Below are 27,355 nucleotides of genomic sequence, written 5' to 3'. Positions count from 1 at the left end.
GAATGCTAGACAGAAGAATAATAGCTTCTAGCTCAGATCCAGCTTTATTTCTCAGTGGCCTGTGACCAAAGTACAGGGTGCCTTCAACCATAGGATATCACTATCTAATCTTAGTTGTCAAATAAAATGAACAGTAATACCCTTTATTGTATAGCTAACCACAACTCATAAAGGTATTATACAATTAACAATCACATGTAATTTTCTGAGAGTAGTGCATTGTGTTTCTATTGGTGTGGTAGAACATCATGTCCAAATGTCTCTCAAGAAGGAAAGAGTTACTTCAGCTTGCATCTTTACTGTACAATCAATCATAAAATGCAGTCAGGACAGGAACTCCAGTATTAACTTGGCAGAGGCCATGAAGTGACACTGCTTAATGACTTTCTTCCATCCCTTGCTTACCCCATTTATTATATGACCCAAGATCATTTGCCTATTGATGGCATGAACTCATAGTGGACTAGCCCAAAAATTATCAATCGCAAAAATATTCCACAGTCTACTTTTATGGAGGCATTTGCTCAAATGAGGTTTCCTATTCCAAGATGTCCCTAGCCTATATCAAAGTTAAATAAAAAAGTAGCAAGGATAAAAGTTGTCTCCATTGAAACTTCCTTTAAATTATATTTTTGAATGTATTATCCTGTTTAGTATTTAAAGACACAGGGAAATTGTCAATATTTGAAAGGAATACCAATATTTTAGCCATTAAAATTCCTTTAGCTACATTAATGTTTTTCTTTATTAGTTTTCAAGAAAGGTATAGTTTTTCAACAAATATTGGCTCACATATTTATCAGAGGTATGATGTCTTCATTCATGTACACTGCATACAGGGGTCAAATATAATAATAATTTTCTCATCTAGCCCTATGCATCTCATGGGGATTGAGGTGTAACAGCAAAATGGAGGTTTTCCTAAAACTATAACTGTGTCTATCAAGGGATCCAGCTATCTCACTTCTGGGCAAGCAGCCAATGGACAGATGATTTTAAATTGTGAAATATAAAAGAAATAACACATTGTTCATAAAAACAAAATGCTTTTTCACTGTTTTTAAAAATGCTATTGCAGATACATCAGAGACATGTTCTGATGCAAATTGTCCCATGAGGTCATCTTCACTCTTTAAAACGACTAATTTGAGAGAGTCCATGACTTCCCTTTTATCATTAAAACAACTAATTTGAGAGAGTCCATGACTTCCCTTTTATCATTAACTAAAAAAGAAATAATGATATACTCTTTGAAAATTACCTGAACAAAACAGAAGAGCAAGTATAAATAAAATTATATTAAAACCTCAGAAATTCTTTTTACAAAATCTTATTACCTCCTAGTCAGTTTTATGTATCCATAATTAATTGTTAATAATTTGTATGAAAAATGTATGTCTCATTATTAGAACTTGCTGAACCCTTCTAATCAATTAATATTCCTTTAAAAATTGCTCTCTTCTTTCTTCATCATCCTCTTTTGGAGGTGTGATGGAACCTTTATGACTAACAGTGAGTAGAGCAGATGTTCACAGGAAAGATGCTTGGCATGGAACTTTATATTCTGATGACCTTATGCACACATCAAGATCATACTTATTCATGAACAGTACAGCTAAGATGCCTCAAAGTCTGTGCATTGCAGGTGTCCAGTGAGATTCATACGATTCTCTTTCTCAGTGGTTCAGTGCTGCTGTTCTTACTGTTGCTGTTTCCATGAGTGTCACCTTTAGGGATACCTTCTCCTGGTATCCTGAAAGGTGCCACAGACCATGGGAACAGGCCAGTGTCATGAGTATTGGCACTATACCTAAGTCCTGAGGTGGTTTATGTTCAGCAGTTGATTTGTGAAAATATTTTTCAGAGTATTTTACATATGATGCTAATCTCACAGGATATACACTTGATCTTAAGCTAGCTTTCCTATAAACTCCAACATCACTCCTTATGGTAAATAGTATAAAAGAAGGAAAATAACAATTGTAGTGGAGGGGATCTGACATCTTTCATTTGTTGCTTATAACCATAAACAATGGAACAGAAATATAATGAAACAGAAACCCTTAATAGTCTAAAAGAGCAGATTAAAAAATTAGAAACAGTCACTATGTTAGAAGTTCTACCTCTAAGTGGTACTGAGTGGAATTGAATACATATGTCTATACAATAAACTTGGTTCTAATAAAAATGTTCATTTTTAGAATATTATTCATTAGTCACTATCTACAGTTTTTATATTTTTGTTAAAATATAAATTATTTTATATACATTATTTTCATCATTTTCCACTCCCCCAACTCTTCCCAGATCCTTCAATCCCCTTTTCCATTAAATTCAGTTCTTTCTCAAACAGAAACAAAAACAATCAAACAAAATGTCAATATAATAAAGAATGCCAAACCAAAAACAAATAAAATAAAACACCCTCCAAAAAACTCTAACAAAACAAGCAGACAAAATAAAATAAAGCATGTAGTTCATTTTGTGTAAACTTAACAGAAATAAATTTACTACTAAGAATATATTTAGTTATAAAAATAATAAAGCGCAGCCTCATTCTAAAATTAGGATGAATCGTACAAACATTTACAAGAAGGGAATCAGAAAAGACAGTATAGAATTCTGGTTTATTTTAAAAATTATCTAGAACAGGGAAATACATAGAAATAAAAAATTCAAAGGCATATTTTACAAAAAAATCAGTGACCACATAGAGGAATCAAGTATTCAGATGAGTGAAACTTAGAAATCAATTTAGGATTCAGACAATTCATGAACAAATCTCAAATACGGTCCTGAAACAAACAGAGGAAAACCTCAGCAATCAAGTCAAGACACTAAAAAGAACAAAAGAAAATCTATGACTCATTAATTGAAATAGAAACCACAGCATAAAGCATTGTCAACAGAGCAATAAAAACTTCCAAAAACCAGGGTCAAATTTCTGCCAATCTTTTCCCAGCTGCACTGGCAAAATATATATCCTCCTGCTCAAAATGAAAGATATCAACTTGTTTCTACCCAAAAAGGAGTTTGATAAAGAAAAGAATCAAAGTAATGTTTTTTAAATTAGCATTGTATTTCCTCAATCCACAGCCAAATTCCAAACACACACACACACACACACACATAATGGCATACATTTACAATATTAATATGACTAATGTGGCAAAAGGAGGTTTAGGCTTGTATTTTTAATCAGTAAAGAAACAAGTGAATCAGAAAACAGTCATTTCAATGAAGCACAAATAGAGAGTCCAATGTAATATAATTATAATATATAATGTAACTAACCATTTTTATTCTATTTAATCACTTCCAAAAAGTTCAGAGCAAATTCTATAACCATTTTTAAAAGCCTTTAATTAATAACTAATTTTAAAATGTTTAAATACTGAAAGTATATATGATAAGTGTTGATACAAATAAAACCACCAAAAATATGGAAAGAAAAATATAAATTACCTCACTGTGATGAAAAACTAAGATAGTGAAGTAGGCACTGAACCAAGAAAATCTTGGATCTGTCACAATTTTCACAAAGATAATAAATTTATCATTAAAACTTTCTCCTGCTCAAAGTTTTTCTCAGGGCAAGTTTAACATCTTTATTTCTCAAACTGTAGATTAAAGGGTTCATCATGGGGACCACAATGGTATAGAAGACAGAAGATACTTTCCCCTCATTCAAAGATCCAGCTGAGGGGGGTTTTAAGTACATAAATGCACATGACCCAAAAAACAGAGAAACAGCAATTATATGAGAACTGCAGGTGTTGAAGGCTTTTGATCTGCCCCCAGTGGATTTTATTTGGAGAATATTAGAGAGGATGAAGCCATAAGAAATGATGATGACAATACTGGGCACAGTGATATCTTTTCCCCCTACAATGAAAATCTCTACCTCATTTATATAGGTGCTTGTGCAGGAAAGCTGCATCAAAGGCAGAAGATCACAGAAGTAGTGATTGATGGTGTTCCCATCACAGAAAGTCAGTCTCAGGATGCATCCAGTATGGATCATGGCATCAGAAAATCCCATCAAATATGAACCAAGCATAAGATAGGAACAGACTTTAGGGGACATGGTAACATTATACATGAGTGGATTGCAGATAGCCACATAGCGATCATAGGCCATTGCTGTCAGGACATAACATTCAGAGATAACAAAAAAACAGAAGAAGTAGAGTTGAGTCATACATCCCGCAAAACCAATAATATTCTTCTTTAGTACAAAGTTCATCAGCAATTTGGGTGTAACAACAGAAGAATAGCAGAGGTCTATGAAGGACAAGTTAAAGAGGAAAAAGTACATAGGGGTATGAAGGTGAGAGTTCAGCACAGTTAGGAGGATCAAGGTCAAATTCCCAAAGGCAGTTATCATATACATTACTAGGAAAACTAAAAAGAGGGGTATTTGGAGGTCAGGGTTATCTGTTAACCCCAAAAGAATGAATTCTGTTACCAAAGAGCCATTTGTCACGACCATTCTTCTCTAATAGAATCTGTGGAGATAAAAGATATCAGTGAAATTAAAGTGTCACAGAGACTTTACTACTGTTTGTTCTCCCATACATGAGACACCTGTGGTGGGAATGCCTGATAATCCCTCAACTGCTTGCTGGATTCTATGGGAGACCAAGTCAAGAAATGTTAAGAGTAAAATGATTCAGTTAAAAAATAGGATTCAATTTTGGAGACCCAGTGTTCATCATGTTAGTAATATATATAGCAAGGCTTTGGTATAGGTACTTGCATCTGAATAGGCTACATCTTGCAACTGTCTATTCATTTTCTATGAGTTATGTTTACCCCAAAAACATAAGAGCAAGTTTGTTGGGGACAAGTATATGTGAATTAGCTTCACTTTGGGCATCTCACAAGAAGTAAATTGTTCAAAACAAGTTGTAAATCTAAAACGATTCATTTTCAATTTCATGGATGCCTCAAGATAGGGTCTTACGTAAAAGTTATTCACTAACATAGACTTCAAAATATACATGAAATAATACTGAGCACGTTGTGCATATGTATCTGTGTTTGTATGTGTACATGGTATGAATGTTAGTGAAAAGGAAGACATAACTGTGAAAAAGAGCACAGGGGTTATATTTTTTTTTTGAAAGTAGGAAGAGGAAGGAGATAATAATGTAATTATGTCAACCTCTAAAGAAATAGTAGAAATCTTTTTATGTACTTATCATAGGAGAGATAACAGTGTCTTTTTTTTTTTAACCTGACCTTGCTATCCCAAAAAATTATGTCAATCTACAATCCTGTTTCTTGGATTTCATGAATATAAAACATAAAATTAATGTTTCATAGTTTTGGAAATCTTTTTAAAATGCGGATCATAAAATATAGTGTGAATTCTTAATCTTCTGAGAGCTAATCAAAGATAAATAGCTTTTATCATGTTCATTCTTGGACTGGAGGAGACACCAGAGAAAAGTACGTAGTTATGTAAGTTAATGCACTTACCTGTGACTCCACAGTAAAGTCTTCACCAGCCGCTTCCTAGAGCACAGATTCCTGTTATAAAAAGCAAATGAGTGCTTTACTTTATATGCTGGACCATGATATATCTTTATGAACTTCCAGACAAAGGTATGACCTTCTCTTTAGGGACTGGTATGTCATTTGTCCTTATGCCAATATTGAACTCCCATCTCCCATTGATCTCATCTCTTGAGGGAAATCTTTTTGTTATAGTTCCTTTTGGTTTTGTTTGTGAATCTTTAATAGTAATATTCCACAGATTTCATTCAAACTTTCTTTATATTTAATGTATCATGTCTCCCAAGATATCCACAAATAAAATTTTAAAAGTTGTGCTTCTTACTGCATTTATTTTCAATGAACTGGATCAAGCCCAAGAAGTCACAGCTGCTTCTACGTAAATACTCTGTCATTGATCCAGCTCTACAAAATCACTTTGCTGTGTTATTCTATCTTAGTTTTGTGTGGGGAAAAAAATATTGTGAAGGTACTGTATAAGGGAAGGAACTATCTTGGGTGTTTTATAGAGTTTCAGAGTATTAGTCTATAAACTATATGACAAGGAGAATTCCACAGGCAGACATGGGGCTGGAATAGTAGCTAAGAGATCACATCTAGTCATCTGCTTAAGTTGTATACAAAGCTGGAACTGGATTGGTTTTTGAAAGCATAAAGCTCACCCCTAGTAAAACACTTCTTCCAATAAGAACAAAGGAAATCCATCAAGACCACACCCTGAAATACTTCTCAAACAGTCCTACTAAATAGGGACCAAGCATCCATTCACATGAACCTAGGGGATCATTCTCATACAAACCAGTATACACCCTAATTAAATAATTTTGATAAATATTGAAAATTTCTTAGCAACTAAAATGCTCATACCTTATACACAAAAATATATTAACAAGACCAATGATTTTACACTCATTTCATTTAAAATGAAAGCTATATACTTAGACAAGTTACTAAATATTTCTGCCTCACAGGTTCATTTGTATAATCTAGAAATTGTTGAAATATTATGAATTTTGTCTGATCATTTTTCTTATTAAATGAGAAGAAAAGAAAAAAATTAAGAATGTCATTTCACTTGAGGATATAGTGAAATATCTGCCATGAACACCAAGTGCTCTTGAATTTAGGAACAAATTAAGTCAGGATTAATACATCATTAGTAGAAATTATGAGAAGTTGAGTATCTGAAAATCAATAGCAAAATGCAATATATATCTCACATATAATACTGATTCCATGAGAATTTGCATGTCATTAAAGAGTTTACAAATATCAAGCATGATTCATATATTTTATTATGTATTCTTGGGTGATTGCTAAACTATTTCTTTTTAAAGTTTTATTTAGTCTTTTTTTTATACTCCAGATTTTATTCCCCTCCCAATCCACCCTTTGACTGCTCCACATCCCATACCTTCTTCCCCCCTGTCTCCACGAGGATGTCCCCACCCCCTACCTCTCACCCTGCCAGATCTCCCCAATCCCTGGGGCCTCCAGTCTCTTGAGGGTTAGGTGCATTTTTTCTGACTGAAACCAGACCCTACAGTCCTCTCCTGTATATGTGTTGGGAGCCTCATGTCAGCTGGTGTATGTTGCCTGGTTGGTGGTTCAGTGTCTGAAAGATCTCATGGGGTACAGGTTAATTGAAACTGCTGCCCCTCCTACAGCTCACCCACCTCCTTACTTCTTTCAGCTTTTTTCCTAATTCAACCTCAGGGGCCAGCAGCTTCTGTCCATTGGTTGGGTGTAAATATCTGCATCTGACTTTTTCAGCTGCTTGTTGGTTCTTTTGCAGGGCAGTCATGATATTTCCCTTTTTGTGAGTACTCCATAAATTCAGGTATAGTGTTATGGGTTGGGACGTCACCATGAGCTGAATCCTACATTGGGCCTGTTTCTGTACCTCCTTTTCCTCAGAGTCTTCTCCATGTTTGTCCCTGAAGTTTTTTCTGATAGGACCAAGTATAGGTCAGAGTTTTTGGCTGTGGAAAGGCAACCCCATTCTTCACTTGATTCTGGAAGTGGACTCAGCAAGTTCCTCTCCCTATTGTAGGCCATTTCATATAAGGTCTCTCCCTTTGAGTCCTGAGAGCCTCTCCCCTCCCAGGTTCCTGGTACATTTTGGAGGGTCTCTCTACCTTCTACCTCTCAAAGTTTCCTGTTCCCTTTTTTCTGTTGGCCCTCAGGGTTTCGGTCCATTTGCCCCACCTAATACATGTTCATGCTCTCCTCCTTGTCCCCATTCCCACTCTGGCCCATGACTTCCTTCCACCCAGGACCATCCTTTCCACCAACCTCCTGTGATTGCTTTCTTCTCCCTTCCAAGTGGGACAGAGGCAACCTCACTTGGACCCTTCAGCTTGTTAATTTCCTTGAGTTCTATGAATTTTACCCTGAGTATTCTGTATTTTTCATCTAATATATGCTTATTAGTGAGTAAATATCATGTATGTCCTTTTGGGTCTAAGTTAACTCACTCAGAGTGGTATTTTCTAGTTCCATCCCTTTGCCTGTAAAACTCAGGATGTCCTCATTCTTAATTGCTGAGTAGTATCCCATTGTGGAAATTAACCAAATTTTCTGTATCCATTCTATTGTGGGACAATTGTGTTGTTTCCAGCTACTGGATATCCAAAACAAGGGTGACATGGTCCCAGTGTAGCACATGCTCCAATGGCATGGAAGGGAATCTTTTCAGTATATGCCCAAGAGGTGGATAGCTGGATCTTCAGATAGATCTATTTCCAAGTTTTTGAGAATTCTACAGATTAATTTCCTGAGTGGTTGTCTCAGTTTGCAATCCCAACAGCAATGGAAGTGTGTTCCCTTTTCTCCACATCCTTACCAACATGTGCTGTCACCTGAAGTTTTGATCTTAGCCATTCTGATTGGTGTAAGGTGGAGTCTCAGTGTCATTCCAATTAGCATTTCCCTGATCACTAAGGAATTTGAATATTTCTTTAGGTGCTTTTCAGCCAGTCAAAACTCCTCTGTTTTGAATTAATGTTTAGTTCTATCTCCACCCCCCACCCCCCGCTTTTTTTTTTTTTTAATTTTTTGATTGGGTTGTTTGGTTTTTTTGGAAGTTAGCTTCTTGTGTTCTTTACATATTTTGCATATTAGCCCTCTATCAGATGTGGAATTTGTGACAATTTTTCCCCAGTCTGTAGGTTGCTGATTTGCACTATTGACAGTGTCCTTTGCCTTACAGAATATTGCTAGTTTCATGAGGTATCATTTATCAATTCTTGATCTTAGAGTGTAAGCCATTGGAGTTCAGTTTAGGAAATTTCCCCCTGTTCCAACGAGTTCAAGGCTCTTTCCGACTTTCTCTTCTATTAAATACAAAGTATCTGGTTCTGTACCTACTTAAATCATCATAGGAGTTTGGTCTTATAATTTTATGTGCTATATTCTAATTTTGACTGTGTATATAAAACTGAGGTAAGGGTTGCCCTGAAATTGGTGAGGTTAATTTACAGATATATTTGAAACCTTTCCAGCATTTTATAAGAAAACTGCCTCAGGTATTATGTAAATACTCACCTTGATTTATATTTGTTCCCAAATGTATGAATAAAAATTGTGGGGTTAAGTTTTATGGCCAGTGAAAAGGAGCTGCTTATGAAGGTATCAATCCATAGCTCAGTGTACTCACTTCACATTATTTAAACTCTGTCTACTCCTCTGTGCTCACACATAACTCTAATCTCACAAGGAGGAAGGCTGAGGTCAAAGGATAGCAAGTTGACGTTGGTTTTTGTTGTTTTTTCCATAATACAATGAATTTCAGAGAAAACCTGGAATATGCAACAAGATTCTATTTCTAAAACTGTGTAAACAGAAACACGAAATAATTAAATAAAACTTAAATCTAAATGTGCATTAAGACAATGAGTGTCCAGAGTTACTTTTACTTACAAACAGTCAGAAAGCAAATATTTAATATTTTGTAAAATGCGAACTCACTTGCTACAATCTGAAACACTTAGACAATCAGTGACTGATTATGAATATTTTAATATAAATTTTTCTGTTAATTCTCATTGGCTAAGGATATAGCACAATGGTAAAAGTCCTAAGTATCCCATATGATACTCTGGGTTTATTGAGAGTATCACTGAATAAAAAAGTGTCAATGGTCAGTAAAAGTCTGCAGGCACTAATTGCTACTGCTGAACTGAATGTAAGGTAAAGCTACTTCCTTGCCACTCTGTTTAAGGTGGTATGTAACATGACAGTGTCCTTTGTAAAACTCATATGTCAGTGCATCACACTTCTTAAAACCACAGTCATTTCACAGAGAAAATCAAATTTTTACTAGTACAGTAAGTTAATTTTTTAAATTTTCTTTCATTTCATGATATACATTTCAATGCTTTAATAACTAATTGCTTTTGTATATTTGAATAATACACATCATCATAAGAGTAAATGTTTACTTTGAAAGTTCGCGGAAGAGGAGAGACCCTCACTCAAGTCTCAGGATGATACAGACCCCCACCTCCAAGAACTCATGAGAGACCATCCTTGCTGCAATCACACGAGGTTTATTGATAGGAACCAGCACGCTGGGGCCAACTCATATCCCATGCAGGGGTAGAGGAGTTCAACCAGGAGTAGCTGGGAGAAGGGGTATTTAAAGGAAAAAAAAAAAAAAACACAACCCAAGGGGGTAGGGAGGGCCTTATTGGAAAATACCGAAAATACTATTGAAAAATCACAAGGGGAAATTCCCTGCGTCTCTAGATTGTTCTTAAGATTTTAATCTAACATTTGTGGTCAGCCAATTCCTGGAACAGGGTCACTGAACTGGTTAGCCTACATTCTTGGCTTTACTCTGTATGCTAGGGGGTCTGAGTTTTTTCTGATCTTTCATCTCCCCACTTCTTCTAGTACATAAATCTAACCATAGAACTAGAGTCCAGTATCTTCATGATATTGATTTTCTTGACTTTCTAAAGCACAATGTTCCAGACACTGCAATTCCTTTATAATAAGGTGGTCCTGAAACAAGACAAAGCCAACAGGACTCAGTCATATCAGGACTGGTTCGGTTTATCACACCGAAGGCTCCCTGTACAAGACCTGTTAATCTCTGTTCTGTCTTTGCTGGGGCAGCAGAAACGTCGCTGAAAGTGGTGAGAGATGAATAAAGAGAGGTGGGCAAAGTTGGGGAAGGTTGCAGTACTGGTAGCGGTGGCTTGGGGATTGGGGGTGGGGGGCTTGTTCAGTTAATACCTTGTTAGGTTCTACTGCCACTGAACTTGGGTTTTCTATTTTAAGTTTTACAAGGAAAATGAAACCTGGATCAGTTCCAGTAACGTAGTACCGCAGCCCCCAGTGTCTGTATGTAATCCAATCATTAAACCCTTTCCAGCTCTCTGTAAATTGAATTTTTAAAGATTGCCAATGTCCTCATTGGTGACACTTGTCCCAGGGGTTCCCTGTCCAAATTTTGGTAACAACAATGAGGTCCCAATAAGAGCTAGTTTTCCAATAAGTAGTCCCTGTAGTCTCACTTCCCCATTCTTGGCAATAAAAATGGTCTGTTCCCCTATACCTTTTGGCTTGTGTTCTATTTCAGACATCAGGGGGGCAGACTTAAAAATCAGAATCCCCCATGCTGTGTCTAGCCCTTGGATAACAACACCCCACACTTCCATATGAGACTTGTTTGTGGCAAGCGGAGTAATCAAAGCTTGGAGGCTTCTGTTGTTTAAAGGTAGCTACTGAACCTCAGGAATACCCATTTATCTAATCCAGCTGCCAAGGCAAAAGTGTCTGAAGACAAGACTGGCCACCACATCCCTGGGGGTGCTTCTTTTATGATGGTGAAAGCTACCTCTCCTGTTTGAGATAACACTTGCCAGGTCAACTTTTGGGGGACATGGGGATTGCTACCCATCACCTGAATTAAGACTGCTATGCAAATGCAGCTTAAGAAGCTCCACAGTTTTTTTTTTCCATTGACCACTTATCTTTGGATGGTCTTGGAGCCCATTTTACGTGGAAGGCATGGATCCAAGCAGAAATGTCTTCAATCTTCACTGCTGTAGGAGTTGTCAAGAGCACCAGATATGGTCCTTTCCAGCAAGGTTCCAGAGTTTCTACTCTATGGCATTGGACCAGGATAGAGTCTCTGATCTGGAGTTGGTGGGGCATGTCTGGGCTCCCAGTCTCATAGGACTCTTTCAGTTGTTCCCAGGCTTGATGTCTCACCACCTCAAGGGCCTTTAGGTGGGCAAACAAGGGTTTAGAGAGAACAGTATCAGGATCATGTACTCCACCCAACTCAGTGAGCAGTGGTGGTCCCCCACACAGGATCTCATAAGGGGTAAGTTTAAATCGTCCTGGGTTGTTGTGAACTTGGAACAGGGCAAAGGGAAGGAGGGCTATCCTGTCGTTGCCACTTGTCTCCAAGGCCAATTTGGTGAGCGTTTCTTTTAGGGTTCTATTCATCCTCTCTACCTGACCTGAGCTCTGGGGTTGGTAAACACAATGTAATTTCCAATTAATTCCCAGCTGAGTGGCCAATCGCTGACTTACCTGGGCAACAAAGGCAGGCCCTTTATCAGACTCGATTATCTTGGGTATCCCGAGCCTTGGGAAGGTTTCTTCTAGGATCTTCTTGGCCACCACATTGGCTCTCTCAGTCCTGGTAGGAAAAGCTTCTACCCATCCTGAAAAGGTGTCTTCAACCACAAAGCTACTGCCATCCCTGTACCACCTCAGACTGCCAGGCAAAGGCTGATCCTTCAGATCATTTCGGGTACCAGTTTCTTTTGCCAGAATGTCAGTGCAGTGATGAATAGGTGAAGAGTCAAGTCTCAGGCAGTAGGGTAGCTGAATTGAGGACAGCAGGGGGAGCAAAGGTCACTCATTCAGTCAACAAAAGGCTCTGATAATGTGTCATCCATTGGTCAGGAGGCTGTTGGATAATGCTTTCAAGAGTGTGGTGTGCCTCTACAGTTATTTGCTGTCCCAGAGTAAGCTTACCAGCATCCATGACAAGCAGAGCTACAGCAGCAATACCTTTCAGGCAAGAAGGCCACCCACTGGCAACAGGGTCTAACTTCTTGCATAGGTAAGCCACTGGCCTTTTCCAAGGTCAAAAAGTCGGAGTAAGGACTCCTCTGGAGACCCCTGCTCTCACATCTACATAAAGAGTGAAAGATTTGGTTAGGTCAAGCAAGGATAAGGCTGGGGCCATAAGTAGGGACTTTATAATTTCTTCAAAGGCTTTCTGGTGATCTGGGGTCCACACAAACACCCCCCATTCCTTGGTTATGGGGTACAATGGGGCAGCTAAAGTTGCAAACTCAGGTATCCAGAACCGGCAGAAGCCAGTGGTGCCCAAGAATTCTCTTACTTGCCTTGGTGTAGTTGGGGTGGGGATCTGAGTTACAATCTTTTTTTCTGGCTTCCATTAGCCATCACTTTCCATCTCGAAGGGTGTATCCCAAATAAGTAACTTCAGTCTGACACAGCTGAAATATATGGATGACAGAAAAAAATATAGCTTTCCCAAATCATAATAACAAAGCTGGGCATGACATAGGTAACAGCACAATAAATACAATGAAAGTTGAAAGTATTCTCTCTGAAGAAAAGAGGACACCAGATGTCCACTCCCAACTTTCATTTAATAGAGTAATCTGTCCTGAAACTATATCAAGAGAAAGAGATGAATGAAAAATTGGAGAATAACACCTTAAAATATTTTTATTAACAGATGGTAAGATCCCCTATTTACAAGACTTGAGAAACTCTCATAGCTTTGATGAACACTTTCATTAAAGCAGTAGTTATATGACCCAGGAATGAAGCCACTGTGAAATAGAGAAGGAAAACAATATTTCTTCAGCATCCTTTAATAGAAGAACTTAGTAGAGGAGTTGAGCAAAGAGGTACATACAAAACATCCAAAGAAAACATCTGTAAGGCATCAAAATACAATGATTTAGATTCAAGAAGATGGAAAGAACTCCCATGTAGTTAGTGAGCAAACATTAAATATAACAAAGTGAGGAGTATCAAATAATCTACAGGTTCAGTGCAATAGATAACAAAATTAAAATACTGTTCTCCACAGAAGTGAAAACTTGACAAATTCACTCTAACCACAGAGTGTGAAAATGGAAAACAAAATTTTAAAATAGCATTGTAATTGGGATTGTGATATCTAATGTCATACTATGTTATAGAAGCATAGATTCTGAGGCAACACAGCGCTAAAACAGAGACACACAAGTGGATCAGTGGAATAGGATATAGGACATGCAAATAAAATCTCAGTGCTACAGACATTTAATGCAAGACAAAGTCCTCTTAAAACAATGTGAGAAAAAAGACAGTCTTTATTGCTGGAATTAGGTAAAATGGCATGTTCTTGGAATCTCCTCACTTGCGAGAGGGAGGTGAATGGATCAGTAGTTTAAGGTACTATAAGTTACCTAGGTTGAAACAGTCTAGAGTACAAAATATATTGTTTCCACATTAGAAAACATAAATACCTAGGATAGCAAAAACATTTCTCAACAATAAAAGAACCTCTGTTGGAATCACCATGCCTGACCTCGAGCAATTGTGATAAAACTGCATGGTACTAGTTCAGCAACAGACAGGTAGATGAATGAAATAGAATTGAAGACCCAGAAATGAACCCACACACCTATGGTCACATGATCTTTGACAAGGGAACTAAAACCATCCAGTGGAAAAAGGCAGCATTTTCAACAAATGATGAAGGTACAACTGGTGGTTTTCCTGTAGAAGAGTGCAAATTGATCCATTCTTACCTCCTTGTACAAAGCTCAAGTCTAAGTGGATCAAGGAACTCCACATAAAACCAGAGACACTGAAACTTATAGAGGAGAAAGTGGGGAAAATCCTCAAAGATATGGGCACAGGGGAAAATTTTCTGAACAGAACAGCAATGGCTTGTGCTGTAAGATTGAGAATCGAATCGACAAATGGGACCTCATAAAATTGCAAAGCTTCTGTGAGACAAAAGACACTGTCAATAAGACAAAAATACCACCAACAGATTGGGAAAGGATCTTTACCAACCCTAATTCCAATAGGGAACTAATATCCAATATCTATAAAGAACTCAATAAGATCGACTCCAGAAAATCAAATAACCCTATTAAAAATTAGGGTACAGAGCTAAACAAAGAATTCTTAACTGAGGAATACCAAATGGCTGAGTAGCACCTAAATAAAATGTTTAACATCCTTAATCATCAGGAAAATGCAAATCAAAACAACCCTCAGATTCTACCTCACACTAGTCAGAATGGCTAAGATCAAAAATTCAGGGAACAGAAGATGCTGGCAAAGATGTGGAGAAAGAGGAACTCTCCTCCATTGTTGGTGGCATTGAAAGCTGGTACAACCACTCTGGAAATCAGCTTGGCAGTTCCTCAGAAAATGGAACATAGTTCTACAGGAAGAACCATTAATACCATTCCTGGGTATATACCCAGAAGATGTTCCAACTTGTAATAAGAACACATGCTCCACTATGTTCATAGCAGTCTTATTTATAATAGAAAGAAGCTGGTAAGAACCCAAATATCCCTCAACAGAGGAATGGATACAGAAAGTGTGGTACATTTACAATGGAATAGTATGCAGCTATTAAAAACAATGAATTTATCAAATTCTTAGGTAAATATATGAATCTGGAGGATATCATCCTGAGTAAAGTATCCCAATCACAAAAGAACACACATGATATACACTCATTGATAAGTGGATATTATCCCCAAAACTTGGAATACCCAAGATACAATTTGCAGAACACATGAAACTCAAGTGAAGGAAGACTAACCTGTGGATTCTTCGTTTCTTCTTAGAATGGGGAACAAAATACCCATGGAAGGAATTACAAAGACAAAGTTCGGAGCTGAGATGGAAGGAATGACCATCCAGAGACTGCCTCACCTGGGAATCTATCACCTATACATCCTGCAAACCCAGACACTATTGCATATGCCAGAAAGATTTAGCAGACAGAACCCTGATATAGCTATCTCTTGTGAAGCTATGCCAGTGCCTGGCAAATACAGAAGTGGATGCTCACAGTCATCTATTGGATGGAACACAGGGCCGCTAATGAAGGAGCTACAGAAAGTACCCAAGGAGCTAAAGGTGTCTGCAATCCTATAGAAGGAACAACAATATGTACTAACCAGTAACCCCCAGAGCTGTGGCTCTAGTTGCATATGTAGCAGAGGATGCCCTAGTTGGCCATCAATGGGAGGAGAGGCCCTTGGTCTTGCAAGGATTTTATGCCCCAGTAAAGGGGAATGCCAGGGCCAGGAAGCAGGAGTGGGTTGGTTGGGGGAGCAGGGCAGCAGGGGAGAGTATAGGGGACTTAGGGGATCACATTTGAAATGTAAACGAAGAAAATATCTAATTAAAAAGAGGAAAGAAAGAAAACATAAAAACACAACAGTAATATCAAAAAATACACTGAAGTAAATATTCACATGTAAATGAAGGGAAGTGTTTATTTCTCATTGTGTAATGTGAAAGTTGTAATCGATCTTTATGAAACACTTGAAAGTTTGAGGATAATGGACAAACATAAGGAAAAACCTTCAAGAAAAATGCAGAGTAAATTAATTTCTAAATAGGTATTTTAAAAGTTAATTTCTTTATTAAAAATACATGTTTATATATCTTATATATAAGATACTTTATATGTGGTTATATACATTAAAAAGTTTAAGCAGATTATATAAACACATATACATTTATATAATGCTTCAATTTTATGATCAATGGTTTTTCATTGTAGTTATCCACTGTTTACTGCTGTTTATTTAATCCAAGCTATTACCTATTTTGAGATTATAATATAATAAGATTAGTGCCACTATAACTTTTTCTAAACACTTCTAGTACTTCTCTCTGCTTTCTTTCAAATTCATAGGTTCTTTTTTTCTTAATAGATCTTCAATGATTAGGTGATGACAGCAAAACTGATGGTTTCCATCAAGCTTTTTCTCCACAGTAAGAGAAATGTGAAAAAAAAAAAAAAAAAGACAGAGAGATGAATTTGCCACCTCCTCCTTCTATCATCTTTCATTAGAAATTGGAGAGAAAAACAAACTCAAATATATTAATGACAACAAAATTTGATCATATAAATGTGCATAAGAACTAAATTATATTTTTTTTCAAAAAATAAGTACAAGAAGCTAACACACACAATTCACCACCTGTAGCCATCAAAATAGAAATCAAAACTCATTGATAAACCATCTCAACTAATTCCCAATGGAAGTAAACAAGAAAAATGAGTAATAAGCAATACCAAAGCTGTGATGAAAATACCACATCTGCACTGCAGCAGGAAATGTGGATATGGAAATTGTTAGGGAGATAGATACTCAATACATAAAAACAGGACAGTACTATTACATAAATGGTTGTTAGATACCTAGGGAATAAGATTTAGCAAAGAATGTAAAGACATACTCATAATTACTGCACCACAATACACAATAACAATTTCTAGAATTGGTCTAGGAAGACATCAATTGAGTTTCAACTACAACCCATTAATTTAATTCTTGGTATTGTCCTCGCTCTCATAGCAGAACAAATATGCATCCAAATTTCAAATATTCTTAAATTATCTGTTGGACTATAGTATTCAAGGATAAAAATTTCTACTAAAGCTTCATGAAAAGTGGAAAAGTAGGGTTGACTCCTTGGCGAAGTAAGATGCAGGGAGTCTGACTGAGCTTACACCATGCTGTTGCCAGGCAGGTGTGGGCCACCAGGAAGCTCCAGGACACTGCTAATGGGTGGAAAAGTGCAGTCTGAGATGTAATACAGCCTGAGCTGCCTCAAGTGTTCTCGGGCCTGCAAAGAGGCTGGGGCCATGGAATTCCCAGGCTCTTGGATACACAGGTGCTGTTGCAAATCATGGAAGGGCTGATAAGAGAATCTAGGGCAAGGGCCATGGAGGAGGTTTCTAGCTGGTTCTACAGGGAGAGTCCTTGGCTTGAGGCAGCAGTAGACTTGACTTAGTGGTGATTGTGGTTAGGAGTGCAGAGAAGCCTTCTAGGGGAAGTTAGCAACCAGTCTGTACACAAAGGTCTTCTCTGTGTCTCCTCACAGTGGATTCTGATGAAAAGATATAGTCTGTGGTTCCAAATCACTTATTGCTATGGTGGAAAGTGGATGTATAAAGCCGTACTCCACTTCTTAAGGTGGGCCTGAGATTAAATACCTTTAGTAAAGAGAAATGTCTGGGAATGAAAGCTTAGTTGCTAGGCCCTTCTGGCCTCTAGGTCCCTTATTAGAATGGAGATCTTGTTGTGAGCCTACCTGACTACAGGTCACATCTTTTTCCTCATCTACATGTGGAGGGGTTTGGGGTATTTCCCTTACATAACTAATGCACAAATCTATGTAAGGCTGTGGCTAGTGACAAAGACCTGGGGCCCAGGAGCAGACAAAGCTTCTACCATCCTCTCAGGGTCTCTGGGGCTTCTAGCCTTAGCTCAACCTTGGACCAGGCTACCTTTCTACCTTTCAAGGTACACTGCCTCACACATAATTTCTAAAGTCCTAGTGTGTGTGTGTGTGTGTGTGTGTGTGTGTGTGTGTGTGTGTACATATATATCCCATAAAATCTGCTGGTTATTATTTGTGAAATAAATATAACACAACTGACCAATACAAGAGGGTCAAATGCATATTTATGGGTTTTATTTACTAGGCCATAAATAAAATCATCTAAATAATGAAAGTCTAGCATATCCAGTGTAAACACTATTGCCCATGAAAACAGTAAAAGGCAATCTGATTCACACTTCATTATATAAACTAACGAGAGCCACCATCTCACCACAGAATACATGAAAAATGCGCTATTACTTTGTATAAACATTGGCAGATAATTAGATACTTTTAGGATACATCCAGAATACCAGTGAGAATAAGTTAATAACTGACTGTTATGCTTTGTTGAAATGATGATTTTTGCCAATAGTATGAAATTAAAGGAAATTTATACATCTGCAAGAATAAAAATATCCTAATATCCTATCAATGATCAGATGTTTTAAAAAATAATTAAAAGGTGGTTCTCTTTAAATAAACAGACATTCTCATTAGCATAGCTACAGTGACAAAAGGTTTTTTTTTTTTGTTTTTGGTTTTGGTTTTTTTTTTTATGAAAATCTCCTTTTGCCAAAGATTTTTCTCAGGGCAATTTTAACATCCTTGTTCCTAAAGCTATAGATTAAGGGGTTCATCATGGGAACCACAATGGTATAGAAGACAGAAGAGACTTTTCCCTGATCCATAGACCCAGGTGAGGAGGGCTGAAGATACATAAATGCACATGAGCCAAAGAATAAAGAAACAGCAAGTATATGGGAGCTACAGGTGCTAAATGCTTTGGACATTCCTGCAGTGGATCTCATTTGAAGGATATTTGAGAGAATGAAACCATAAGAGGTAAAGATGATAACACTGGGCACAATGATATCTTTACCACCTACGATTAGAATCTCTATTTCATTGGCATAAGTGCTGGTACAGGAGAGCTGCAACAGAGGGAAAAGATCACAGAAATAGTGGTTGATGATGTTCCTGTCACAGAAGGTCAGTCTCAGAATGCATCCAGTGTGAATCATGGCACCAGAAAATCCCATTATGTATGAACCAAGCATAAGATAGGAACAAACCTTGGGAGACATAGTGATGTTATACAAGAGTGGATTGCATATGGCCACATAACGATCATAGGCCATTGATGTCAGAACACAACATTCACAAATGGCAAAAAAACAGAAGAAATAGAGCTGGGTCATACATCCCATGTAGGAGATAATGTTCTTCCTTACTAAGAAGTTCATCAGCATTTTGGGTGTAATTACAGATGAATAACAAAGATCAATGCAGGACAAGTTTAAAAGGAAAAAGTACATGGGGGTGTGAAGGTGAGAATTCAGTGCAATTAAAGTGATCAAAGCCAAATTCCCCACTGCTGTTGTTGTGTATATTAGCAGAAAGAGTAGGAACAGGGGTAACTGGAGATCAGGATCATTTGTTAACCCCAGTAGAATGAATTCAGTCACCAAAGAACCATTTTCCAGCCCCATTCTTTTTTATGATATCTGTGAATATAGAAAATAATTGTGACATCATAAGACCACAAGAAATTTCTATGATATCTTCTCTTACACCTGTGAAGTGAATGATGGGAATGCCTATGAGAATATCTGAGTGAGCAGAAATTACCATTCAGGCTATCACAATGTAGAGTGATATTTCCCCATAGTGGTACATTTAAGGATAAATAAAGTGAAGTCATTCATCAACAATCTTAAATGCCACAACTATTGCTGTCAATTGCTAACATAATCACTCAGCTATCAAATAGGAAGATGCAGGACAAGCAGATAATTTCATCCCTCATCTCAACATTTGTCACTTGGAAAACCTGTGACAACTTGAAGCTAACATCATCCAAATACTACTGTGGTTGTGTTAGGACCAACATCATTGCTTCAAGTCTACATGAAATTTAGATTTAGCCAGATTCTCTGAATGATTAGAAACATGTGCTTGCTATATGACAACCTATTAATCAAAAAAATTTGAAAGGTGGCCTACAAGATAGAACTTACTGACTATGACACTGTCTCACTTGTGTTTCCTAAAATTCTCAATACCCCATGCTGTCTTTTTCAGGATATTCTTTTGTTACTTTCATTTGATTCTTACAATTGCATAACTTGAGAAGGAAGGACACTTGAAAGACCTTTGAAGTTCAATGTGTAGCCATTTCACAAGCATAATGCCCAAGACACTAAATGGAAACACTGTATTATCTTTCTAATATGTGCAAAATTAACAGTTAATTTCATGAAGAGCAAGTCACTTATTAATGGCTGGGCTCTGTGATATTGGAAATAAAACTCTGAAGGCTAAATAACAAAATGATTCTAATGAGAAATGAATTTAAGTCTGGAAACTAATGTTCCACACATTGAAATAATTAAAAATGATATATGCTTCAATTTTCAATAAAAAGAAACACTAGATTTTTGTTATCAGACCTTTACTTTTATGTATATTTAAAACTGGAAAAGTAGCCTATATACAGGAAAGGCATATGTAAATAATCTCCATTCAGAATAATTTCACAAGTAGGAAGTGGCTCAAAACAAGTTGTACAATATTTATTTGTTGAAGGTGACCTTTGTAACAGAGGCAGTAATCTTCAAAGAGTTGGGAATAAAATCTCAATTCATATATACTTCATCAAACGTGGGAAGTCTGATACAAGATCAGTTCACTGTTAGAATATTTAATCCATAAAGCAATTTGGGGAAAAGTTTCAAGGCAACAAGCATCCCATTCCAGATTTAAAGCCTACAATCATGCTGAATCATCCATGTGTACAATAAAACTTAAGGCATGACTACTCACAAACAACTTCACAAAGGACACTTGAGCATGAGGGTAGGTCCTATAGCTTAAAGAGCCTAGAATCTGATGTGGTCTCTGACTGAGATAGAACAGAGTTCAGAAGGCTATATGCCCCATGCATATATGAATAGTCCACAAGGATTGGTTCTCTTAAGTGCAAGGCATGGAGGAAAAGTCTGAGACAAAAATTCTGGCAGATTTTGGTGGGGACTGCCTCTGTAGAAAAATGTAGGTGGTGTCTGCCTTTACAGATAGCAAAACAGGTCACTATAACAATAATAATATCCAACCCGGCAGCATGAAGAGAGAAAAGGTATCATTTCTCCTCCATTGAGTAGAGGGCCCTGCATGTGTAACACACCTGGTTCACTTAGTGATCAAAAAAGACATTTCTTTCCCCAACAATTTAACCTTTACAGATATGTTGGAGCTACATCAATTTAATAATGTTAAAGAAAAATGAGAACACTAACATAAAGAAATTTCAACCTCTCTCACTCTAAGAGAAATGTTTTTACTTCATTCTTTACACCTGTTATGTTATAGGGTTACTTCAGTCTCTGAAGATTTTGAACATTTGATTCTAAGAAGAGACAGCACAAAACTGATTTTTCATATACCCTTGAATCTTGCTTAATTTGTCATAATTTATGACCATACCCTTTAATCCTTTGAAGTGCTGTCTTCTTTTTATCTCACCACCAGATAAGACTCGAAAAGTTTTATGTAGCTCACTAGCATGATATACTTGGCTATGTCAAGATAGAAGCCTTCTCAATCTCTTCTCAGAGAACAAGATACAAAACAGATTTGAGATGATGGTGTATGCATGCTAGACTGTGATGTGTCTTTTGTTTCTTATCGACTTGGCAAAGGTATGATGTTGTCTTTAGGGACTGTACTTCTGTGCTGGAGCCAATATTGAACTCCATCTCCTAATAACCTTCCTATCTTAAGGGAAATCTATTGTGTTGTTTTCTTTGCTTATTGTTTCTCCATCCTCAATGATAATTTCCTATAGATACTATTCCCTGTATTCTTTATTAACTTATTTCTTTAGGATGGAATGCAGCAAAATATCTAAGCTATTATCTGTCCTGAGAGTTCCCCCAAGTCACTTTGCAAAACTAGTTTATGCTTGCCTTTTAGTCTTTAATGCTCAAAATGATTTTCCAGATCATCCATGCCAAAAAGGAGCTTTCCCATTGAGCAACATTCCCAGACATCCAAAGGCACATTGTATCATTGCTACATAATTTCAATACCTACTTGAAATTTCTGTTTTAGTTTATTAAGTTTTTACACATAGCACTTTATTAATGAGTTCAGCAATACCTGTAAAGATTGTAGAAAAAGTATGGAGCCCGGAGATTACTGATAGCATACTATTTAACTAATTTGTAAATTTCTGTAAAATACATGTTACAAAAAGTCATGTCATCAATTTTAGTATTGTGTTGATAAACTAGAAAATAATCATAAAGCAAGTTATAATAAGTAACTACCTAATGGGAAATGATAAAACATAAGCTATTAATATAAATCTAATTGGCTTCATAAAGGAGTCATTTCTTAGATCATCATTAGTTTAAAATAGCTTGTGCCAAATGTATTTTTAACCTCAAGGTAAAGATTAATATATATTCCTTTTCTAGAAATTACTAAACATGGGGTATTTTTGAAATGAGATGTACTACAACCAGCCATTGGAATTTGCATGGATATCAGTCAGTAGATGAATAAATGAGACAGAAATGATATTAATGAACACATTTGAGCTTCATTAAATAATATTGTGTAGTCAACATATGTCACAGAAAAGAAAAGGTACTTGAACTGTTGCTGGAGTTAGGCAGGGCGGCATATTCTGGAATCTTCTTACTTTGGAGGTAAGAATGGGAAGATCAGGAGTTCAAGTTTTTTGAATAATTAGTTTGAGGCAATCTCAGATAATATTATTTCCCAAATTTTTAAAAAGAAAAAAGACAGCAATAACAAAAAGAGACAAACTAATGAAAAGAAAAAACAACCTAGCCACCTGTAAATGAATGGAATTATATCTATATACTTCTTATAGTGTACAGAAATCAAGATGAAATGTATCAAAGATCTTTAATGAAGCACTTGAAAGCTTGAAAATGAAATGCAAAAATGAGGAAAACACTTCAAGATAGGTGCAGAGTCAAAGAACTTCAAGACACAGAATTTAGTATTTTTAATTATTAATTTTTAGTTTTTGAGATTAAATCACATCATAGAATCTTTCCCTTTTTTCCCATTCACATAACTCTTCTTTCCTCTTTCAAATTCATGTCACCCATTTATAGATAGGGCTTTAATGACATAGGTAATAAATGAAAGTAAACATTGGCCAATAGGTTAAAATCAAACAAATAATTCTCCAAAACAAGAAAAATGCTTAAAAAGTATATGGGGTTATGTTTGCCAGCATTTCTTCAATAGGATATCAATGTCTGGAGTATGAAAAGAAACCAACTGTCATAATCACTAAAACAAAACAAACCAGAGAAATGAAAACACAAACAAACCATTTTGTCAATAAAGGTGTACCAGATCTGTGTACTTTTCAAAATAAGATAAGAAAAGCAAATTAGACAAACACACTCTTGAAAATTTTTGCCATGAGGCAATTAAAATCCATTATATAATGGTATTCCTTCTTATTTAACTCATAACAAATATCATCAAGAATAATAAATAGCAAATAATAGTAAGACTTTTATTAAAATAGCACATCTACACTGCTGCAGGAAATGTAGCTACAGAAATCAGAAAGGAGATTGAAAAAAAAAAAGACAAATAACCATTACTGGTTGTTAGATAACTGAGGAAATCAGACCTAGCATATATCATAGACATTCACCCTTGATTATTATAGTACTATTCATAACAATGAATTATAGAAATAGCACAGGACCTCACCAATGGATAAATGGCTAAAATGCAAGGTATACAAATATTAGAGAATTATTTAGTCAAATGAAGAAATCATTTATCACAGGAAAATGCATTGAACTAAACAAGATCTTAATAGACATAAGGAAGAAAGAGAAAAATGTGCTTTATGTGGTATAAAATGACACAAAAATACCACAGATAAATTAAAAATGAACGAGAAAGCATTAGAGGAAATTTAAAGAGGTTACTATTAACAAACTATTAAGCATCAGCTCATTCATATGTTACAGTGTTACATATTTGGGGTTACTATTAATGAACTACTAGCCATGAGTTCATTCATATGTTACAATGATACATATTTTTGTATAATTAGTATATATTAATCATATAGTTTTAAAACTGTAGTCAATACAGAGTACAATGTTACCCAAAGAAGCAGTATGTAGAGGAGAAATTAAAGATTTTCCAAAGCAAACTGAGTTACTCTATGAGAACAAAACATTTTGATAAAAATACAAAATCTGTGACCTGAGGAGATGGTTCAATGTTTAAGAACAGTCAGTACTCCCACAGAAGACTAGGGTTCAATTCTAATCCCCACTGATGGCTAACAGCTATCTGTAACTCCAGTTTCATGGAATCTGACATCTGCATCCAGTTTCTGCAGACAATGCACAAAAATAATACACATACCGATCTGCAGATATAATTCTTAAACACATACTAGAATCAATAAGACTCTAAAAAATTCCAAAATTTGCTATTTGAGGCATTGGAAAAAATAAATGGTCATTTTATAGTAAGAATATATGTGTTTATACAGACCATCTAAACCACAAAAACAAACCAAAAATTACTTTGGACAAACCTCAAAGAACATAAAAATATTTGTATCATTCAAGTTATCATCGAACAAATGAAGTTCTCACTTAGTATCATATTATGAGTTTTGTGCTAAAATATTTGCCTGATTTCTCAGAAGAAAAATTAAACTTTGTTTCGGTATTTCAGCATATTTTGTCACACCAGGCAGAACTTTCAAATTATTCTTTTCCTGTAGCCTCCCCCAGCCTTGAGCAGGCTGACTTAGGCCTATGCTGTCACTGCGAATGAGACCACCTAGGGTCACAGACCCAACCCTTTGCTTCTATTGTTCTGTCCCCTGTGCAGTTCTTCTCCAAGAAGCTGTTGAGAGGCTGAATCTGCCTTCCTGAGAAATTCCTGAGATAGCTGGCAACATGGAGACTGCCAACTTACTGCCAAGGAGTGCTGGCAACAAGGCATCAAGAGTGGATTGCCAGTGGGATGGGATTTCCCCCTTTATAAGCACAGGCTCTTAGTAAATATCAGGCTTTGACCAGAGTTTTGTCTTGGCCTAGTTTCCTTTCTTGCTGTCTGTTTTCTTTATAGCCCCAGCCTGCCTTTCACGAGGAACCCAGGTCATGTGGCCATGGGCAGTCACATTTTCCCACCTTTGTGAGTTTTCAGTTTGTTAAATTGTACATATCAATGATACTTGAGCTCCATGAAAGACAAGGGTGATTTAGTTGTATTCAGGCACTATTGTCCTGATGATGTTACTGTCTTAATATCAAATAGCATTATCCAACCACACAACAACAAAATATAAAATTCCTATAACCATAACTGTTACTAAGACCTTCCATAAAGGAGATGAAGAGATAAGTTGTCATTTCCCCATGATTTGACTTTGCAGATTTCTTTCTACATTGACTTTTAACTACAAATCATTGCACTGATTCCTGCAGTTGGATTCATTCTCTTCCACATGGAAAATAAGTCCATATTTTCAATCATTCTACAACTAGCTGTTAGACTACATTTATCAAGGATGAGGAGTCCTATCAAAGTCTTATGAGGAGTGGAGATGAAGCACAGCTCCGAAGGTGTATATATATATATATATATATATATATATATATATAAAATTTATATTCCTCATAATATCTCCTGCTTTATCATTATAAAATAAATGTAAAATACCCAGCATAAGAAGGTCAAAAGTACATTATTTACACCTACAATGTAGATTATATCCAATAGCCATTTAATAAAACCATCTGGATCATAAAGCTCTGACATTCCCAAGAGATACATTGATGCCCAAGAAAAATTAAAAGACAATTTGGTTCATGCTTCATTACATTGACAAATTCCCACAAGATACTTGGACAATACTGTGTTACTTTGTAAAACTATTGCCAGATCATTGGTTATTTCTAAGATACAATCCATAATGACATTTAATTAAAGGGAAAATATGTTTAACTACTTGCTTTTACTCTTAGTTAAAATGATAAAAGAAGATTATGCCAATATTGTCAAACTAAGGAATATTTATAACAAAAACATATGGAAGACCAAAGATATACCAATATCCTATGAATTATACGATTTAAAAAAATAGATAAAAAAAATTAAGTCCACAGAATTTGATTAAATCCACAGAAATTCTAATTAGCATAAGTATAGTGATAAACATTAATTTCTTATCAAACACTCTGCGTGCTAAATGTTTTTTTCAGGGCAATTTTCACATCTTTGTTCCTCAAACTATAGATTAAGGGATTCATCATAGGCACCAATATGGTATAAAAAACCGAAGACCTTTTTCCCTGATCCATAGACTCAGGTGAAGAGGGTTGAAGATACATGAATGCGCCTGAACCAAAGAATAAAGAAACAGCAACTATGTGGGAACTGCAGGTGCTGAAGGCTTTGGATCTGCCCTCAGTAGATCTCATTTGGAAGATGTTAGAGAGAACGAAGCCATAAGAAGTAAAAATGATAATACTGGGAACAATGATATCAATTCCACCTACAATAATAATCTCAATCTCATTGGCATAGGTGTTGGTACAGGAGAGCTGCAATAAGGGAGTAGATCACAGAAATAGTGGTTGATAATGCTCCTGTCACAGAAGGTCAGTCTAAGCATCCATCCAGTGTGAATCATGGCACCAGAAAATCCCATTATGTATGAACCAAGCATAAGATAGGAACAAACCTTGGGAGACATAGCAATGTTATACAAGAGTGGATTGCATATGGCCACATAACGATCATAGGCCATTGATGACAGAACACAACATTCACTAACAGCAAAAAAAACAAATAAATAGAGCTGGGTCATACATCCTACATAGGAGATAAAGTTCTTCCTTACTAAGAAGTTCATCAGCATTTTGGGTGTAATTACAGATGAATAACAAAGGTCAATGAAAGACAAGTTTAAAAGGAAAAAGTACATGGGGGTGTGAAGGTGAGAATTCAGTGCAATTAAAGTGATCAAGGACAAATTCCCCAGTGCTGTTGTTGTGTATATTAGCAGAAAGAGTAAGAACAGGGGTAACTGGAGATCAGGATCACTTGTCAATCCCTGCAGAATGAATTCGGTCACCAATGAACCATTCTCCACACCCAT

The 27,355-nt window shown here is 36.3% G+C and overlaps 2 protein-coding genes and 1 pseudogene across 4 annotated transcripts; all 3 read right to left on the bottom strand.

Annotated features, from left to right (window-relative positions):
- Positions 1–3,559: 3,559 nt before the first annotated feature.
- Olfr910 (olfactory receptor 910) lies at positions 3,560–5,507 on the bottom strand. 2 transcript variants are annotated; one of them, NM_146811.2, is made up of 2 exons: positions 5,485–5,507; positions 3,560–4,508 (listed from the first exon to the last, which is right to left on the bottom strand). In NM_146811.2, the coding sequence occupies exon 2, from the start codon at positions 4,490–4,492 to the stop codon at positions 3,560–3,562; it is 933 nt and encodes a 310-aa protein (NP_667022.1). In that variant the 5' UTR covers positions 4,493–4,508; positions 5,485–5,507. The 2 variants fall into 2 exon arrangements, with proteins under 2 accessions (NP_667022.1, XP_017168882.1); XM_017313393.1 differs by lacking the exon at positions 5,485–5,507 and adding an exon at positions 4,992–5,005 and having other exon boundaries at positions 3,560–4,496.
- A 13,212-nt stretch (positions 5,508–18,719) lies between these two features.
- On the bottom strand, positions 18,720–19,659 carry Olfr911-ps1 (olfactory receptor 911, pseudogene 1). Its single transcript, NM_146873.2, has one exon. The coding sequence runs from the start codon at positions 19,653–19,655 to the stop codon at positions 18,720–18,722; it is 936 nt and encodes a 311-aa protein (NP_667084.2). The 5' UTR covers positions 19,656–19,659.
- A 6,764-nt stretch (positions 19,660–26,423) lies between these two features.
- On the bottom strand, positions 26,424–27,355 carry Olfr908 (olfactory receptor 908; annotated as a pseudogene). Its single transcript, NR_160700.1, has one exon. The product of NR_160700.1 is annotated as an olfactory receptor 908, transcript variant 1, noncoding (transcript).

The sequence above is a fragment of the Mus musculus genome, chromosome 9 (genome assembly GCF_000001635.26).
Source record: "Mus musculus strain C57BL/6J chromosome 9, GRCm38.p6 C57BL/6J".
NCBI classification, from domain to species: domain Eukaryota; kingdom Metazoa; phylum Chordata; class Mammalia; order Rodentia; family Muridae; genus Mus; species Mus musculus.
This window is presented reverse-complemented; position numbering and strand designations above follow the sequence as displayed.